Below are 19,958 nucleotides of genomic sequence, written 5' to 3' on the forward strand. Positions count from 1 at the left end.
AATAAAGTACGAGAATGTTTCAATAAAATAAAATAAAAATAAATAGGATACAAATTTGTTGTTAATTTGATTCATTGTGATATACTAAAAAAATTGTAATCCTCAAAATTTATTAAATAATTATATTACTTTTTCATTAAAAATATTTGCAGATTTAATATTAAGTTTTATTTATGTATTCGAGTAATTGTTGTAAAATAATTTTGAAGTATCAAATAATACATGTAATAATATAAAAATATAGTTTTAAAAATTATACTAAAGGTAAAGGAAGATTAGAATACAAAAATCGTTAAATAATGTAAGTATCACATTTAATTACATGATTAAAATTATAAAGAAAATAATTTTTTACACGACCATTTAACCATTTATAGAAGAATAAAATAATTTTAAGAAAAAAGAAAGAGGATAATATCAAACGGTAATAAAAAAAAATGTGGTGACAAAATAATAAATTATAAATATAAAGTTCTAGAATACCACGTAAAAATAACACAAAGTACGCAAATAACAATTAAATTACATTGAAATGAAAAAAAAAAAACACCAAAATAACATGTCCTCTTATTCAAGAAGTTGCGATTAAAGTCTTATTACATTAATTTCTTTTATGGATCTTGTTAGAACTTTTGTGGACATTCATGTCTAAATTGTTTAATCCTTCATCTATCTCTCGAATATCATCCAATTTTGTAGTCATTGATTTGATAGGGAGGTCGTGATTTATCCCTTTCTTTTCTTTCGTGATTCCATGCTCTATCTCAAACATAATCCCTTTGAAATTTTTTGAAAGAGTTTTTTGTGTTCTCAATTATCTAATCCGAAATGACAACAATGGTGGCGGTAGCACCATCACCTTCGTTCAACCCTTCTCAAAACCAAGCATTAACATGGCGTCTCTCTCTGTTCTCCCCAAACGCTGCGTTTTGCTCTGCGCATCTCATCAAGAAGAGCAAGAAGCAGAAGAAGAAGCCAATTACTTGGTCAATTTGTGCTCATTCCTTGCCTTTCGACCTCTCTCCTCCTCCCATCGATCATGACTTTCTGGTAATTTTCCGACACTCCTTAGCTTTCTTTCTCGTTTCTTGCTTTGCACGCTTATCAGTTGCGGAGTCGTGTCGGCGCACCCGAGGCATTTCGTAATATTACGAAGAAACCCTAACTTTAAGGACTTTTTGGTGCTATGTTTTGGATTTGGGACTTCAACATACATTAGACAGTGAAGAAGACCTAATGCAGAAGAACTAGAAATTTATGCATGAAGTTCTAGAGGAGGAAGAGGGATGAATCTACACCTATAATTGTAGTCGAAATGATAAAGAAAACTAATTAGGAAACTTGTATTTTGAATTTTAATGTTTTAACGATTCACTTGCTTCAAACCTTAGAGGCTTCAACTTCTGGATCAGTGGATAGTAATTACCTTTACTTTGACTGTTGTTGGTAATTTACCTGTATGTTTTGCTCGAGACACCCTTAATTTTTTTATTTTTATTGTTGATTATAATTCTTGAATTTTGAGAAATTTGATCGGGTTTGAGAATTTATATGTATTTAGTACACAATATATAATCTGTAAAATATTTCAGATTAGTGGCCAAGCTGCTATAGTGATTTTAGAGTCAACCGAAATGTTCCTCTATCTGGGACTGCTAACTTCTTTTTATACGTAGGAATTAAACATGTCAGGTAGTTCGTAACAACTCAAGCACCCACTGCCCAATTAATTGAGTTAGATTCCCTTGACGGACTGACTGATTGATAAGTTATTGCGGTAGAGAACTTGATTTTACAATTTTTTGGAAAAATAGAACATAACATTTTTTATTTTGGTTCCTGATTGCAAAAGTTTTCAATTTAGTCTATATATTCATAATTTCCAATGTTGTTCTTGTTGTTTGCTTCTGTTTTGTATTGTGAGATCCGTATGGAGTTAGTATGAAGTATACAATACACAGGGATTGAGTTGTCACAATGAATGTTATAATAGTATTTCTGATCCCTGCATTTTCTACTTGGTTCATAGAATTGATTGTGCTATACCTCCAATGGACAACAGTTTATGTCATAACAGAACCAAATTTAAGATGAGTCTAACGTATATAGACTAACAATATATTATATCTTCTTTTGTTTTTCTAAATACCATTAGATATTGCTCAATATGAGAAGAAAAATCAGGGGACTAAGTGCATTTTTTTGACTGTCGAATTGTTATCTTTACTCATTGCAGGATGCTGTCAAAACTGCAGGCACAGAGGTTTCTGGGGATGGGATCATTGAGACATTTCATAATGACGATGAAGCCCTGGATGCTGTGGACAATGGGGTTGTGGTATGTATTTTTTTTATGCGCATGGTTTAGTGTGTTTTTTCATTCTCTCTGCTCGACTAATAATATAAACCACAAAAATCAATGCTTACTCTATTCATTTCTTTGAATTGATATGCTTGATCTAGGCAAGGAAAATATGGCAACTCCTTAAGGCTTATCTTGTTGGCACTGAATTCTTTTTACTTTGATGGTTCACTTTGGCACTCACTCTAAAAAAGGAGTGATGTACTATAGTTTTTGAAATTGCGGTACAGACTTGGTATATGTCTTACAAATTTAATAGTAAAAGATACAGACTCAATGTCAAATGTTACAAACTGAGTACTAGAAGTTACAGATTGAAAAATTGAAGTCAGTTAATTTTTATACCTAAGTATGTAAACTTTTATGTGTTTTTAACTTTAATTATTTAATAATTTTATTACTTACTCTAGAAAGTCTATTATATTGTATGTAATTTTAAACAAACAAGTAAATAGAGTACTGAAGTAAAAACTTATGAGCGCATATCTAATTTTGGTTAAATCTCTGAAGTACTTTCCAACTTTACAAAAAGTGAATTAGCTTATTTAGCTCAACAAGTTTTCTAAAAGGTTAATACAAATTTGAAGTCTCGTAGTTTCATGCTTACTAAACTATAGGCGATATTAATTATAGAGATATATTAGTATGTTGTTAGATAATGTAGAATTTAGTTGTATGCTTAATTTAATTCTTTATGACATCCAATGGCATAGGTTGTTGATCTTTCACACTTTGGCCGGATAAGAGGTACTTGCTTTTCCTGCATCATTGCCTCTCCACACAAAAGCAATGCATTTTCTCAGCCACACTGGGATTATATAAAATAAAACTGCTGCTAACAAACAAGTATAAAAGAATTACTGACAAAAAAGGTAGAAATATTTTTTTTTCTTAATTTTAGTGAATTGTTTGATGTTCTAAAATGTCTTTTATGTTAGAATAAATAGGTCAATTACAGTTTCAGAGAAAGCCCACAGATGATCCACACTGCACCATTTCCTCTCCTAATTTGCTGCTTACCAATAACCCCATATCTTTTTGAGAACTTCAGTCCGTACAAAATCCTAAAGCTTGGAAGGACCTTGAATGTCCATAGACCATAGGTCTTATATCTGTGGGTCATAAAGTAAAACTAGGGTTTACACAAAAGTTCTCCAGTGTTGTCGACAGTTTGCATTTTGCATTCAAGTCAGGGGACATATTAAATGACTCTAGCATGGGTACTCCATGAGATATTGAGTTTTAGGCAGAGTGGGTTTGTCTGTACACACATCTACAAGGGGCTCTTGTGTGGGTTCTTCACCTTATCTCTTAGGTGATTAAGAGACGAGTCATTGACATATTGTTTTCTTAATTTTGCATGCAAATATTTTGGCTCATCTGAAACAAAGTCAGTGGAGAAGATCGCATTCAGTTCCTTCACAACCAGAGCACTGCAAACTTTGAATGTCTACATGAAGGACAAGTATGTGTTGGGAGAAAGTAGCTTTGTTTCTACATTTATGTATTATTTGCAAGTTCTTGTCAGTTTATTTTTATACTTCATTTTATAAATAGATGATTAAATAATTGAATCTCTAACTGCAATCCTTAGGGATGTGACACTGTTTTTGTGACACCAACAGCTCGAACAATAGATATTGCTCATGCATGGCTCATGGTAATTTTCTATTCTTCATCCTTCTGATGCTCAGAAAACTTATGTGGTTATCTTTTCTTCAATTATCTTAATTATCATGTAACTGACTACTCTCTTTCTCTTGTTGCTTTTTGATAGAAAAATGCGATAACATTAGTGGTTTCTCCTGAGACCTGTACGACCATTATGGAAATGCTGAACAAGTAGGTAATTTCTTCTGGTTAGTTGTAATGTCAAGATTTACCAACATAAGTAAAATTAAAAGGATAAAGAGAGAAAACAAATACGTAGTTGTTTTTCATAATTAGTATTATGATATCAAATACATGAATTAAATCTTTACATGTAATGATTTTAAGGTACATATTTTTTGCTGATAAGGTGGAGATTCAAGACATCACTAAGCAAACCAGCTTTTTTGCTTTGGTGGGACCCAACAGTGGCCAAGTAAGGTACAATAGTATTCCTATTTATTGTCAAGATTTAAAATGTCGGTAATTTTCAATATAATGAAATGAGCAGGTGATGGAGAAATTGAGCCTTGGTGATCTTGTTGGAAAACCATATGGTACACATCAGCATTTTAATGTAAGCATGATCAAAGTTTTGTTAAGCACGTGCATTAAGTTCTAGTTGTCTTTCTCATCTCCAGTTTTTCTGTACTAGATACTGGTCATGTATGTTTAATGATGACTGCATAATTTTATGTCTGCTTTTTATTTTCCAAAACAGCTCCTATGATCAATCATGTCTTATTTGCTGGCTTTTAGCTTCATATATTTGTTTATCACACATAACTTTCTTAGATTAGAAATGCATATTTTGGTTATTTATATTGCTAGTGAGTATATAATGACTTTTGTAATTGCAACTTTTGTTTTTAGTAATAATGGGAAAAAATCAAGTCCCATATGGACAAGAGATGGTGCCAAAAATACAATATTTATAATCACGGTAATCTTCATGTTACGAGCTGATTTTGTAGTGTTAAATTAGGCCTGAAGCACCTCGTAAGATGAAATTAAAGTCTATCATAATCATTAAAAGGGTCGCTCACTTGTAATACACTTACCAAGCCCAATAGTATTGGACTTGAGTGGGTGTATTTGGAAAAAACCCAAGTCTGATATTGACTGGATATAGTGCCAAAAATACAATATATAAGTGGAAACAATCTTTATCTTACAAACCACTTTTGTAGGATATGGTTAGGTCTAAACCACTTTGTTAGAGGTAGCAAGTTCCCATGATTTGTGGTTGTTCATGTTTTACAGAATTTAAAAATTTCGAACTTGTTAAAGTGGAGAACTAAAAAAACTCTTATTGGGTAAAAATTATGATAAGCTACAGAGTCAAGAGTGAGGTTCATTAAATAGTGGGCCTACACGATTTTTGTGATTTTTATTAAATTTCAATCAATAATAGGGAATGTATTAGAAAGATTATGTAGCTGGCATTTCTTGTGTTAGATTTATGTTACTTCCAAAGTAGTTGACTTTCAATGGCAAAACCAAAACCTAGTAATTCCTTTTTTTTTCCTACTGTTTTCTCCTTTTCTTGAAAAGCGTGAAGACTCGCGTTATGTTTTCTTATTCTCGTGAACAAGTTCTCAAATATATTTGTAATTGTAGGTTGATAAGCAGCCTGTAACTATAGGGGTTGGAAACATCATTTCTGAAGGTGGTTTTTCATTACTGATGTCTCCAGCTGCTGCTCCTTCTATTTGGAAAGCTATTCTTGATCAAGGGGCTATCCCAATGGGTTCTAATGCATGGAATAAATTACGGATTATTCGAGGTATTGAATTGCTTAGATTTGTTCGTATTTCTGTATCTCGTAGTTGTTTGCTTTTATTTTATTAAGGATATGTAGTTATATGATAGAAACTGTATCAGCCTAGGAGAAAATAAGTTTTTGTGCTATATTATTTTTTTTGGAGTTTTGGAGCACAGAAAACACATTTTGGAGAGCTTGGGTGGCTGCTAGGCTTGTAGGAACATCACCTTCTTGGATCTCCATCTTGATCTTGAGTTAAACTTAAAATCTACTCCGAGAGTACTTCTTTTAAATATAAATGTGTGAAACAAATAGAAGTATCTGAGCTTCATAGTTGCATAGTGTGTTCCAATTAGGAATTATGTCATTACTTGAGTTCTAGTAACAATGCTATTAGTCAACATAATTCTTCCCAGACTATGTAAAAAATGCTTCAAGCCCATGCAGACATTTGGTGCATGAAAGAACTCATTTTGCAGTGTCTGTTATGGGTGCACTATCTCCTTCTATTTAAGAATTGGTAGTATTGCTAAAAAGTATTGGATCTAGAAAAAGATAGTCCCCCAAGACACAGTGAACTACAACATGAGTCCCCTATTGCGAGATGTGTTTACATTTTATGTTTGATCACGCCACAACCAAATTGCTTCTTATGGAGACGAAAAAAAATGTTAATGGCTTGTGTTTTTATCCGAAAGGAGCGTGATTCTCCTGATGTGGAAAGAGCTTGCACATAAGAGGATTGATCACCGAGTTCTTGATGAGTTCCTAATAAAGATCAAGAAGAGATCCACCCCCAGAAGATTCTCCCACAGTGAAATCAGTAAAAGCTAGATAGATTATAGAATATATAAGAGTGAAGTGAGTGAGTACTCTTTGTGGGTTCAATCTATATTTAAAGATATTTAAAATAAATAAAAGATATGATTGATTATTGAATATTTCTCATTCAATCAATTATAAAAATATTTATGCATATACATACCCGAGTTATATGCACGTATCCGATTTGATTGGATTTTATATTATTATGTTGTGATATATCTCTGTATATATTGGATACGGCTGGGTATAGCTTGGGTACAGTAATATGACTATGTTATAATAATAGAAGATTTGCAATTGTAGAGTATTTGTGTTTGGGTTGAGTGGCATATTTCTATTTGATAATGAAACTGGAAAAATTATTGAAATAAATAATTTGAAACATGATTAATAGTTTCACTCCCTATGATTCTTTTATCCTATTTTGATCATTATTTGACTTCTTAGGGAGGCCCGCCCCTGGAATGGAGCTTACAAATGAATTCAATGTGCTGGAGGCCTGTCTATGGAGCTCAGTTTCTCTAAATAAAGGTGTGGAACTGGTTTACCCATCTGCATAAAATGTTGAAACCTGCTGCACAATTGGTTTGATTATGAAAATTTTCAGGTTGTTACAAGGGACAGGAGACTATCTCTAGGCTCATTACATATGATGGAATCAAGCAGAGGTTATGGGGAATTAATCTTTCTGCTGCTGCAGAACCTGGCAGCATTATTACAGTGGATGGGAAAAAGGTGCTATTTAATTTCATTCGAAAAATGTTCACAATATTTTTCTTGAATCCTTTCGTTAAAACTCCAGTTACAACGTTTCTCTGGAGAAAACCATTTTGTCAAAGAAATGATAACTAAAAGTGTGTTCTGTTAAAATGGATAACTGATTTTCTCCTTGAACAGGTCGGAAAGTTGACTAGCTACACTTCTGGAAGGAAGCAATCCGAACACTTTGGATTAGGTTACATAAAGAGGCGAGCTGCTTCGGAGGGAGACACTGTAATTGTAGGAGACAACATCAAGGGAACAGTGGTGGAAGTACCTTTTCTTTCTCAGCAACGCCCACCATCTTCCACTTCAACTTCCTGATTATAGAGGGTATTGATACCATTATTGTGCTTCTGTCGTGACGATGATTGGTGTTGTTAAAGAAATTCATGCACAATACTAGAAAATTTGATACAAGGTTTTTCCTTATCTGTCACATTTGCGATGAATTTGTGCATCTTAGCACAACTGGTCAATAGCACCAATCTTTCATAAGAATTCATCTTTTGCTTCATTTCTTTTTCTTGGCTGTTGCCTCTTTTTCCAGGGTACCCTCAGAGCAGCCTTTTTACAATGCAGAAAACCGAGTCAATTCAAATTAGGAGTCTCAATAACTTTTCGAATTTTTGATCTTGTCTGCGAAACTAAAGGTGTTTTCTTTCGCCAATTAAGGCTGCAGCAGCTTTCCTTTGACGAACAAATGTCCAAAGAATGAGGTTTTCTAATCTTACTCTTTCGGTCAAAATGCAACCATTGTTCCTTTTCACCAACTTGCGTAGACACTGTACTATACAAAGTAGAATATTATTATCGTATAAAATTTGAATATAAAAATCTTATTAAATTTACACACAACTTTGCTACATTATTCTTAGTAGAGCTTTGAAACAAACCTCCAATTAATTTGAAAAATATCACGATTAATCTTGGGATAACCAAAAGCTTGTTTGCCTAGATAGCCAATCTTGAAAAATATGGATCGAAGTTAATTGTAATAAACGAGCTATAAACAGTGTTAACAAAAATGATTTTTCTTTCAAAAATTTACTTTTATAGAATGAAATTGACTTTATTACGCTGTTGGTGTTCTCTTGTACACACTTCAATTGAATGTTAATAATTAATACGAACCCTTAGGACAACAATTCATGTTAAGGTTCTTATTTTTAAATTTCGCAATGAGCTGTTATTTGAAAAGAAGACTCGGATATATTAAACATAAAAGCTTGACTCTTAAGTTTAATATGTTGAAAAAGTTGTTTTAGGTTGTCAACTACTACTGCATAAAGAAAGAACTTTTCAACCACTTGGTTTAAAGAACTTCAATTATATTCTTAGTGTGTTCAACGTTGTATATTGTTAATTTATTATTAATACATACATAAAGCACATCAGTAATGAAATGCGACTTCTCTTGAGAATACAAAAGAAAGAAAACAAAGGGAGTTGTTATATTTATATCCAATCTATGGGTTCTGGGTCATATACCGAATCTATAGTGCATTCACATTTAAAGTTTTAAATTTCATGTTCTCTTATTACATTAAGAAAATATTTTGTTAGATTCAATTTTTAAACTTATAATTGTAGTTATAATCCTGCAAAATTGAAAATATATTTAAGAATCTTTTGCTTTTGCGTGATTTTGATTGAAACTTATAGCGAAAAACATCTTTTCATACATATATAATATTTCACAAATCCATAAAAAAAAACCATTATAAGTGATCAAATTATATTATTTTTTACTGTATTCCCTGTGCCTTTAAGCGTGCTAAACATCATGTCTCTGTGTAAATTATTGAGAAATCTTCTTATACATATAGAAAAGTGAAAAACATTGATTTCGAAGTTGGAAAATGCAAAGAAATATCAAGTAATAATGGTTTATATTGACTATAACCTTACTAACAAAATTTTGTACTTTCACATTATTTTTTATCAATTCAACTAATGAACTATATTTATATATCATCTTTTATAGTTAAGATTAAAAAATAAAGACTCGGTCAAATTATTTATATTTTTATAATGTAAAATCATGTATTAAGTTAATGTGTGTGTATCCGACCATCTTCAACAAAACTTGCCACAGTTACGCTATCATTTGAAATTTTGTTGTCACTTTTTTTCCTCCACCGCCTGAAGCATAAAGCATTCTCAGATCTTATTCCATTTCCTTTGGTTAATCGCACTTCGATCTCAAAGCTACTTCCTTTACTTCATTTCTCTTCTCCCTTTGGTTTCAGCGACCAACTTGGCCTTGTTTGTGTCATTGCTCTCAGAAAGTAAGTTATGCCACAAAATGTTGGACGCCATGGATGAACCTCAAACAGAAAAGTATGCATCCCATGATCCCAACTACATTGTTAGGGACAAAGTTTACAACTTTATGAAATTCATCAATATGGGGTCCATTTTTGTGCTTTTGATCTTCTTGGTAGCATCAAATCCTAGCTCAGCAACACCTTCTCCCACCAGTTCACCCAGCAACAATTCTACATGCCCAGTGTCCATGAATTATGTTCAAACAGTCCCTTGGAACATCTCTTACTGCCATAACTTCCAACCCTTGCAATCCCAATACCAAACAAGCACAAGTCTTTGTTGCCAAACCCTCTTATCCCTCTTTGGGGTAGCACTTGCACAAAACCTTAAGAAAAACTCCCTTTTTCAACTACCTAATCTCCCTACATCTATCTCTTGCCTCCAACACTTCCAATCCAATCTCACATCCCTCTCACTTCCCAACAACCTTGTCTCCTCCTGCTTTGATCCACAACAATTTGTCATCACTCCCGACATCTGTGCTCGGATTCAAAACATGGAAGATTGGTTCGCCAGGCTTGGTTCTACACCACAGCTCGACACTGCGTGTAAACCAGACCTTAGTGATAGAAACCAATGCACCAAGTGCGAGGCTGAGGGGGACAAGGTTCAGCAGAAGCTTAGTGCCATTGATGGTAATGAATCACATTCCCAAGATTGCTTTTACTTCACAGCACTTTACATGGCTGGTGTTGCCAATCAGTATGGCCCTGAGAGCAGAGGTGCTTTGTCTTGCATTTTGATTTTGTTGCTTAATTCGCAAGTTGATTCAAGGGATAGCCATCGTGCTCTTAGGCTTGGTTTGTTTATAGCTTCACTTGCAGTCCTGGTAATCGTGTTGTTAGGATTAGGGGTGTATTTTTGGTATATCAAAAGAAGAAGTGTTGAGAATTTGCTTGCCTATGCTGATCTACAGGAAGAAAGGTTCAGGCTAAGGTTGAGACCAAATACAGTGTTGACTTGGTTTGAAATTGAGAGTCTTGTGAGGGCCACCAACAATTTTTCACCTCAGAACTTCATTGGCAGAGGTGGGTTTGGGACGGTTTACAAGGGCATTCTACCTGATGGCACAATGGTTGCGGTGAAAAGGCTTGAAGAATCGAATTATCAAGCAGATGATCTGTTTTACAGTGAGGTTGAGATTGTTAGCAACTTGAAGCACCGTAATCTGGTGCCACTAAGAGGGTGTTGTGTGGTTGATGAGAATCATAATCTTGAGTACAGAGGAAGGTATCTAGTTCATCAATATATGCCAAATGGAAGCCTTCAAGACCATCTTTTTCCAACCGAATTAGACAATCAATATACAAAGAAATCCCTGACTTGGACTCAAAGAAAAAGCATAGTCTTGGATGTGGCAAATGCATTGGTTTATTTGCACTTTGGAGTTAAACCTGCAGTGTATCACAGAGATATCAAATCCACCAATATACTACTTGATGCAGATATGAGAGCGAGGGTTGGAGATTTTGGGCTAGTCAAACGGAGCAGTGAAAGCACGTCTCATCTAAATACAATAGTAGCTGGAACTCGTGGATATGTAGCACCTGAATATGCACTCTATGGTCAGCTAACTGAGAAGAGTGACGTCTACAGCTTTGGTGTGGTTGTTCTTGAGATAATGTGTGGAAGAAAAGCCCTTGAGTTATCTTCCTCAGGGGCTCCGGTTTTCTTGATCACAGATTGGGTTTGGTCATTAATGAGATCTGGAAACATAGGAGAGGCTTTGGATGCTTCTTTGTTAGTAGACAAAAATTGTGCTAGAAACATAATGGAGAGGTTTTTGCTGGTTGGAATTCTTTCTTCTCATGTAATGTTTGCTTCAAGACCAACAATTTTGAATGCCTTGAAAATGTTAGAAGGGGATATTGAGATCCCACCAATTCCAGATAGGCCACTGATGCATGGACACTATGTGATGTATGATGGTGATGGCTCTGGGATGAGCTCGGAATGTGGGTTTGTGAGCTCATGAAAAGTTAAATGTGAAGTATTAATAAAGGAAGCTGAAGCATGTGCACTGCAAGATACTAAAATGTCATGTCATGTTCTTCGAGACAAGAATGCACCTCTTGCTCTGTGGGATATTTCTGACAGATATTTTCCTAAAAGATAAAAGGGGTTAAAGAAAAGTGCAAGACCAAGGTACTACTCTATGGATACGCAGTTATAATTTTGTATTGTAAATGTTAGATGACCTCTTAAACTCTCCTAAACTCACAGTTCAAGAAAAGTTTCATTCATATAGAAGAGTAGAAGTTCTAGAGGGAAGGGTAAAATTATGCCTTAGTAACTTATTAGTCATAGGTTTGAATCCAAGAAGTAGTCTCTTTACAAATCCTTGTACAGTAACCTTCTCATACCTTTGCATAGTGAGTAGCATTTTTACTCAGTGATGTGTTGTAGTTTTCTATCTGGAATATCTCAATCATCATACGAGGTCTTATCAGATTTAAGAAAGTTGGAATCAGGTCCTTCCTTTTTACTGTTTGAAATTTGAAAAACTATTTGAGAATCATTGAAAAATCCTATTACATAAATTGTACGAAGGGCTAAAATGGGATACTTTTGGACTGTAAAATCAAGTTAGAGGTTTCTTAGAATGCTTCCCCATTATTTTTATGAAGATAAACACATCTTTATGTAATTCCAATGCATTTCCCATCAGCATTTTCTCTTTTAACTGTATATTTTTTGTCTTTTATTTGAGGTGCCCTTTTGCTAAAATTTAACCTTTATGGTTTAGGATCTTCCTAATTATGCTCAGCATACCGTGCCTATTTTCTCTCTGCCAAAAGAATGGCTATGGTGTGAATCATGGTGTGGTAATGCTTCAAAATATGAGGCAAAAACCATTGATCTGTGCAACAATCCCATGACAAAAGAACCCCAAAACCAATGACTTGTCTGATGAAGATTATGAGCACAAGTTTTGAAATGTATTCAAGAAATCTATGATCCTTGCAACAGTTTGTGATGACTACTGAGAGTGCAATGAAGATTTGCACTATTCAAGTAAATGCTATAGTTTTCATTGTTGTAAATATAAAAACTGTTATTGTAAATTCTTATGGCAGTGTTACCGTGACTCTTGATAAATTATGAATCACTTCTTCTGATAGATATTCATGGTTTAACATTTTATCATTTATTATAGCTGTGTTAATGTGTAGCATTGTTCTGCAAACAATTGTCTGTGATATTTTCTATTTATACAGTTATGCACTATTAGAATTCGTCAACTTTTCTCATCCATTCAATTTTTATCATTTCACAACATGCATAATTTCTTTAGAATTTAATTTGAAGGCAGAATTTTGTTTATCACAAAAAGATAAAGATAATCTATTAGATAATGCAGTGAACTTCAACATTAGCAATATATGAAAAGTATAATATAACTTGTTATACTAACTAAAAATGAAGGATACCCTTCTGATAATTGTCTGCCATAATCTGCTTTTATTCGCGCACTAAGTCTTTTCTTTCTGCATATCTCTCTTCATGCCATATCCCTTCAAATTCCTTTTTCATTCATGCTCAAACAATCTTCTGCTCATTGACTTTGAACAATTTGTTTTTTTCTATACAAACAAATTATTTTCTGCTATTCACTCACTCATTCATATTTCTATCTTTTTCACATTGTTTCTTGCATATTCATCAATTGTTATATGCCACAAGCTAAATGACTCAAATTACAATGGGATCATACAGTGTCTTAACTAGTATTTATAATTTTTATGATGTAGTGATAAATATTCGATTTAATTAGTGACTGAATTTCATTTGGTTAGTCAAAACATTACTAAGAATATTTATATAAACTTTTTAGGAGCTATTTATACATTTTGGTAATTCCATGTAAGTTAAAGATAAGACAATTTATAACATATAAATATTTTAAGGTTGGATCACGCTTAAAGTTCATTTTTTGAAATGGTACTAGAGCATTTAAAATCTATTATAAAAAGATATGTTAGTTGTTCGGCATATTATGTCACCGTTCACCGCTATTAAGTCAATGTGAGAGAGTGTGTTAAAAATCGTATATTAATTAAAGATAAGACGAATTAATAAAATACAAGTGAAGTCGATTTTGTAGTTGAATTAGGTTTCGTATTGAATTCTTAATAGATACTTTTATTACAACTTTTGGGTTTATTTACTCTTTTTGTCTCATCCAAAAGTGTTAAGTTGATCCTCTAATTTTATTTAATTTTAATTGGATTCCAATTTTTGAAAAATTGACTCAATTTAATTATTTTCATTAAATTTCTTGAAACAGATCAAAGATTTTTTATCAAAATTGACACTGAAACACTGAAACTATGTTCATCACACCAAAATAACAAATCATCATTATTAATAATTTCAATTTGACGAAAAAATAATTCATAAATTCTAAGAAATTTAAAGAAAAGAATCAAATTACATTAATTTTACAAAAATTAAGATCAAATGGAAACTAAAAAAAAACTAAAATGCCAACTTAACAGTTTTGGACAAAAATAAAAATCAAATGAGCAATTAAACCAAAATTTTAATTTATCTACTTATAAATGATCTAATAAGAATATGGTGTAATAATTGTCATAAATGTTCTCTCACTGTGGAAAAAAAATATTTGCTTACAATTTTTGAATTTGTCATATGATTTGGTGATGAAGTATGGAAAGTGACAATTAGAAGAGTAAGAAAACCTCACAAAATGTCAAAGAAAAGAAATCATATATATGATCCAGACAAGTCAAATGTGTGGCCATCATCTAAATAAAATGAACATGGTCTTAATTTTTGTGTCAATTATACGTAGAATTAGACACACACCTAGGAACCATGACCAGTCATTATCAGAAATAACATCACTAATGTACTTCAATACTCTCAACCAAAAAAGATTATAAATGAGGGAAAAAAAATTCATAAAAACAGGACCAATATCTATGAATATTTGATCTATGGTTTCTGCATCCTTAGAATCAGCTAAACTGTGGGAAAAAGCAATTTATTTAAGTGTTGTCCTTTCAGATAGATTAGTTTGATTCTGCTTTGGTGCATTGTCCTTTCATTAAAACTCAACCATTCAAGTGCCTCTTCTTAATGTGTGCAATGATTTGGTGAAAATAAATCTACACAACAAAAAATCACACAAATTTTTTTAAGTCAACCAACCTTGTTAGTGAAAGTGTGAACATCAAATATAGTCATCATACAAATATATATTTCATATATTAACAAAAAAAAAAGTTATTATTATAATAGCATTTTTATTTGGTAGAAAATAAAATATAAACATAGACATTGTGGATGTATAGCTGTATTTATACTGTAGCATAGTCTTTCGATTTTATGGTCTTATCCCTTCTTTTAAGGGATGGTGAGTTAGGCATTGTCGGTATTCACTAGTGATGATGTTTGTTCTTTTTTTCACTTGAATATATAAAAATAAATAAAAATCACTCTGGTGTATTATTAATTCATATTATTATGCTGATTAACACATATAATCATTCTTTTGGTTTATTATAGCTAATAAAACTCAAGCATATTCTTGTAAACTTAATCACATTCAAACATTGGTAATTCTTCATAATTAGATAATGTGTTGACATGGTGAAAGAAAAAAAGTTTACTGAATGAACATTCTGAGCAACTAAAACAAGTCTTTTGGAAGTTATATTAAAATAATGAGGTTAACACATAGTTGTTATATTACCTTTGTCTTGAGGACATTCAAATTTTAAGTACATGAGAGTTTCTTAATCATCTAACTTACATGTTGAATTTTGGGCAATATTTCAATTGTTTTTCCTCACTTCTTCCAAGCTTTGTAGTGCTTTAAGTTATTGTAAATAATTAGGTAAAAATAAAAATGTCATCAAAATTTCAGTTTAGTGATATAGAACGAGTTGTTGAAGAGATTTTGATCGGATACATAAAATGTTAGAAGATAATGAATACAACTTAATTATATAGGACAGATTTTTTTTTAAATAAAAATGATGTTAGTATTTAGTAATAAAATTTATAATTTAATTATTATAAATCAATGAATAATAATATTAATTAATAAAAATTCATATATATATATATATATATATATATATATAAAGGAATGAAAAATATTTTATGAGTGATCAATTTTAATAATAAGAAATAATTAGTTATTGTAATGATCAATTTAAATATTAATCTATAAAGTAAAAATTAATGGTAATTAAAATAGTTTTTAATTGATCTTCTTTAGCCTCACACTCCCCATTTTTGGAGTGTACCTTGAAGATGCTCCTTTAATTTAACACTCAAACTCATATGTTGGGTGGAAAAGGAGAAAAAAAATCTTTTCTCTCCATTATTGTCATCTTGCAGAACTCTATCATTCATCTCTTTTTCCAGAAATGAACTACGTGCCACTCTATTTAAGACTACCATAATGGAAAAGTTCATTGTGATGGTGAAAGAGAAAATAAAATAAGAAGGAGCCAAACAAAGAGAACCACTTTGCAAGCCAAATCAAAGTAGAAGAATCAGAAGCAGAATCTCAGTCAAATTAGTCTAACTTTTGTGTCCAATAGTACCACAACTCAAACCTCCTTCATGGAATAATAACAAAAGGAGAAAAACCATTTTCTACCGTCCTCCTAATGGAATCTCTAATTTTAAAGTTTTAAAATATATTAAAAACATTTGTAAAGTTTTAAATCTAATTCAATTTTATAAAATCAGCTTATAGGACGATAATTGTATCTACTTATATATTGTGAACTAGGTTCATCTTTAATTCATCTAAAACTTTAATCAATCTTCGTTCTTTTATACATCTTTTAAAAATAAAATCGTGATAAGACCGATGATATCTCAAGAATACAATAATTATTTCTAACGATGAGGTCACATGGAAGACGGTATATTCTGAAAAATGGTTTGTTTTGATTTTACTCTCTCTTGACATGAACAGAGAGAAGGTTTGAGAATAAAAAGTAAGAACAGCAGATTCCCAATCATCCTCTCCACTCTATAGGAAACAGCCATAATTGCACCCAACAGTGACTTTCACCATAAAAAGTTAGAACCCTCTAAGCTACCCACTTCCTTGATTGCTTCATCTCTTTTCAACTTAATCTTCCAATTATATAAACCTATCAATCTCCATCAACTTCCCTTCAACCACACTTCCTTTTTCTACTTCCAACCTTTCATCATCATCATGACTACTACTTCTTCTTCTTCTTCCTGCACAAACAACTCTTCTGTCAATGGCTTCTACAACTTCCTCACCAAAGGACTCAATGACCTTCACCAATCCTTCCTCTCCCATCACTTCATGTCAATCCAATTCATCTCACAGGTTCTCTCATCCCTCCAATCCTTCCACTCCAAGTTAACCCTTTTGATTCAAAGACTCTGCTTACCGGTTGGAGGCAAATGGCTCGATGAATACATGGATGAAAGCTCAAGACTTTGGGATATCTGTCATGTCCTCAAATCAGCCATTTATGGCATAGAAAACTATTCCTCAACTGCTTCCAATATAACCTCTTTAGTCCATGGTTACCATCATTTCACTCCAGAGCTTTCACATCAGGTTGGTATACCTCAAATTCTGTACCAAACTTTTAGTCAAAACCTCAGTGTTTCATTTCCCTTCACACAACTAAATCAAGTTTTGTTTTTTATTCTTAGTTTCTCCGAGTCTGATAGTGTGTTTGGTTGGTGTAAACTCCCACGTTTGATGTGATTCTTTGCTTTCTGGTAGTTTCCGAAAACATGTTCTGACACACACATGTATGTATATTGCAGATGGTTAGGGCCATAAATGTTTGTCAAAGGGAGAGTCTAGGATTGGTGGAGGAAAACAAAAGCATGATGGAAACAAGGATTGAGGCATTGTCTGAATGTCTGAATCAGAAGATGTGTGTGGAATCGAAGCTAAACGAGTTCAATGGTTTCCGAGGAGTGCTTTGTGCAATGAGGAGTGTGAGTTCATTGCTGCTTATGATTCTGCTATGTGGAGTTGCATATTGTTGGTCTTCCTCGTGCTTTGAGCAAGAAGGGTATGAAGGGCACGTGGTTTTTGGATCAGGTGTTGTGGTTTCCATGGCGAGATTGCAGCAGAAAGTTGCAGAGGAGATTGAGCAGTGTAATGGGCAGCCAGGGATTCTGCTTCTTGAATTTCAGGAAGCAAAGATTGCGATGGAGGAATTGAAAATGGAGTTGGAGAGAATGGTGGGTTATGATGCAGAGTGTGAGATCCAATCAAAAGTTGACAACTTCAAACGTTGCTTTGGCTTGTTGAGATGTGGGGTTGAGACTATAACAGGGCAACTTGATGATTTCTTTGATGAAATTGTCGAAGGAAGGAAGAAGATTTTGGATATGTGTACTCATAAGTAGATATGTTGTATATAATTAACTTTGTTTTATCATGCCATAGCAAAGCTGGAAGAAAATAAAAAATGTTCAAAAATAGAGGCAATGTCATAATTATTTTTTTCTTATATCGGTATGATATCGATCAAGAATTTCTAAACGATGTGAGACTATTAAACGTAAAAAAACTGTATTATTATTTAAATTATCGTTAAGCGACGTGAGATTATTACATGTAAAAACTCTGATATTTTTTTCTATTTGCTTAGTGAATTGATCTACAAGGTGGCTTTGGTAATGAGGGCTTGAAGCTTTTCAAATGAAAAACAAAAAGAAGAGTTAAAAAAATGCAAAAGGGAATGTGATACTTGCTTTGAAGTGAAGCTACATGTTACTAACTCTTCTCATACATGAAAAACAAGAATTTTAAGATGCCAAAGCCTTCAAGTAAGAGAAACCTCTTTCTATGCAGAGGTGTAGCATTCTTTTCATGGAAGAAATTTAAAGAAAAAAAAAATTAGAAGGGACATATAGTTTATGAATAAAAATTGATGCTTTTTCTTCATCAATGGAGTCGAGTGAGATATTTTGTGTATATTTGTAGTATCTTTGTATGAGAAAATTCCCACTCAATATCCCAATATTGAATATATTTTGTATATCCTGTGATATTTTCACTGTATTGCACAGTTTCCTCTGCAATCTTATATCAAAAACAAATGTTTCATATCAGACATAAAACAAGAGATCTTTATTATTATAATTAATAACTCGCTAGTATATTTAATATCATATTCAACCTAGGACTACAAAATATTAAATATATGAGTTAATGTCATTGTTCTAATCAGGGTGACACTTTTTTATTTACAACTGCACAAGATTTCATCAATAAACTTCAATTAGATCTAAGAAACTTTTGAATTATGCGAAACTTAAAAACTTCTGAATATAGATTAATATTTTTATAAGAAGTTAGTTGAGATGATATCGTTTATTACATTATTTTCTGTATTATCTGCATTAGAATTAAAACTCAAAGTTTCTGTTACGATTATTTTTTTTAAAACACCGAAGGATTGAAAGAAGAATCAGTATTTAAATTTTCTTTGATTCTAACTCTTAAATGATATAAATTTATTAAAGATAGGAGATGAGTTAATTTTCCATTTGTTTAAGTTAAGAATGTAAGCGTAAGTCTAAGTTTTAAATTGTCTAGAAATAAAAAAGTAAAGAATTATAGAAGAATAAAGACTCCTAAATTTATTGTCTTAAATTTTTGGCTTGAGAGTGGTGTCAATATTTGACGTAGTTAAATTTAAGTTTCATTGATATTCTGTCTCTCTCTAGTAAAACTCATCTATAAACCTAACATTTTATTTTGTAATTATCTAAAATCTTATAGATTTTTCAAGAAAGAATTTATCTGAAAGACATAACACTAATAAAATCTAAAATTTACTCTATATATAATTTATACTCATAGATTCTCAATGAAATCTAATTAATTTCTTGAATTTTCTTGTCCACTAAAAGAAAGTTAGTTCTTTATTATTTAGAGAGAAATATGGTAAGTTTTTATATAATATTTTTTGGACCACTTGCATCAACATGGTGTACACATATCACCTTAATGCTCAAATCATTAACCATATGTATCAAATAAGTACATGCTCTTCTCTAGGATAAAGAAAATTGTGTTTCTTAGATTACATTTTGAAAGTTCATGACACAAATTTATGGTTAATTATTACTTTTTTTTTTGCTTGTAAAGAAAAGAAAGAAAGTATGCATAGAGAAATAAATAAGATAGTCTTAAAAAGGTTAACGGTATATCTGACATGGTTAAGAGTAAGATAAGAGAGGCCCCTATAAAGGCTAAAAACCTAAAAA

General features: G+C 32.2%; 3 protein-coding genes across 3 annotated transcripts; all 3 read left to right on the top strand.

Annotated features, from left to right (window-relative positions):
- Window positions 1-597: 597 nt before the first annotated feature.
- LOC114178880 (putative transferase At1g60990, chloroplastic) lies at window positions 598-7,878 on the top strand. Its single transcript, XM_028065015.1, has 12 exons — window positions 598-1,050; window positions 2,237-2,338; window positions 3,076-3,109; window positions 3,754-3,827; window positions 3,957-4,022; window positions 4,140-4,204; window positions 4,361-4,448; window positions 4,524-4,589; window positions 5,633-5,798; window positions 7,050-7,133; window positions 7,210-7,337; window positions 7,500-7,878. The coding sequence occupies exons 1-12, from the start codon at window positions 829-831 to the stop codon at window positions 7,683-7,685; spliced, it is 1,281 nt and encodes a 426-aa protein (XP_027920816.1). The 5' UTR covers window positions 598-828; the 3' UTR covers window positions 7,686-7,878.
- Window positions 7,879-9,442: 1,564 nt separating this feature from the next.
- Window positions 9,443-12,843, top strand: LOC114176428 (probable receptor-like protein kinase At1g11050). Its single transcript, XM_028061470.1, has 2 exons — window positions 9,443-11,837; window positions 12,439-12,843. The coding sequence occupies exon 1, from the start codon at window positions 9,670-9,672 to the stop codon at window positions 11,665-11,667; it is 1,998 nt and encodes a 665-aa protein (XP_027917271.1). The 5' UTR covers window positions 9,443-9,669; the 3' UTR covers window positions 11,668-11,837; window positions 12,439-12,843.
- Window positions 12,844-16,703: 3,860 nt separating this feature from the next.
- LOC114177284 lies at window positions 16,704-18,270 on the top strand. Its single transcript, XM_028062561.1, has 2 exons — window positions 16,704-17,280; window positions 17,496-18,270. The coding sequence occupies exons 1-2, from the start codon at window positions 16,903-16,905 to the stop codon at window positions 18,087-18,089; spliced, it is 972 nt and encodes a 323-aa protein (XP_027918362.1). The 5' UTR covers window positions 16,704-16,902; the 3' UTR covers window positions 18,090-18,270.
- Window positions 18,271-19,958: the final 1,688 nt, after the last annotated feature.

This window comes from Vigna unguiculata, chromosome 3 (assembly GCF_004118075.2).
Source record: "Vigna unguiculata cultivar IT97K-499-35 chromosome 3, ASM411807v1, whole genome shotgun sequence".
Lineage (NCBI taxonomy): Eukaryota > Viridiplantae > Streptophyta > Magnoliopsida > Fabales > Fabaceae > Vigna > Vigna unguiculata.

Bases quoted from the DNA above. Each gene is read 5' to 3' on its own strand.
- LOC114178880 (XM_028065015.1), top strand. From the start codon at position 829: ATGACAACAATGGTGGCGGTAGCACCATCACCTTCGTTCAACCCTTCT. The intron at 1,051-2,236 runs GTAATTTTCCGA...TACTCATTGCAG, and splicing joins CCATCGATCATGACTTTCTG to GATGCTGTCAAAACTGCAGG. The intron at 7,134-7,209 runs GTGTGGAACTGG...GAAAATTTTCAG, and splicing joins CTCAGTTTCTCTAAATAAAG to GTTGTTACAAGGGACAGGAG.
- LOC114176428 (XM_028061470.1), top strand. From the start codon at position 9,670: ATGTTGGACGCCATGGATGAACCTCAAACAGAAAAGTATGCATCCCAT.
- LOC114177284 (XM_028062561.1), top strand. From the start codon at position 16,903: ATGACTACTACTTCTTCTTCTTCTTCCTGCACAAACAACTCTTCTGTC. The intron at 17,281-17,495 runs GTTGGTATACCT...TGTATATTGCAG, and splicing joins CTCCAGAGCTTTCACATCAG to ATGGTTAGGGCCATAAATGT.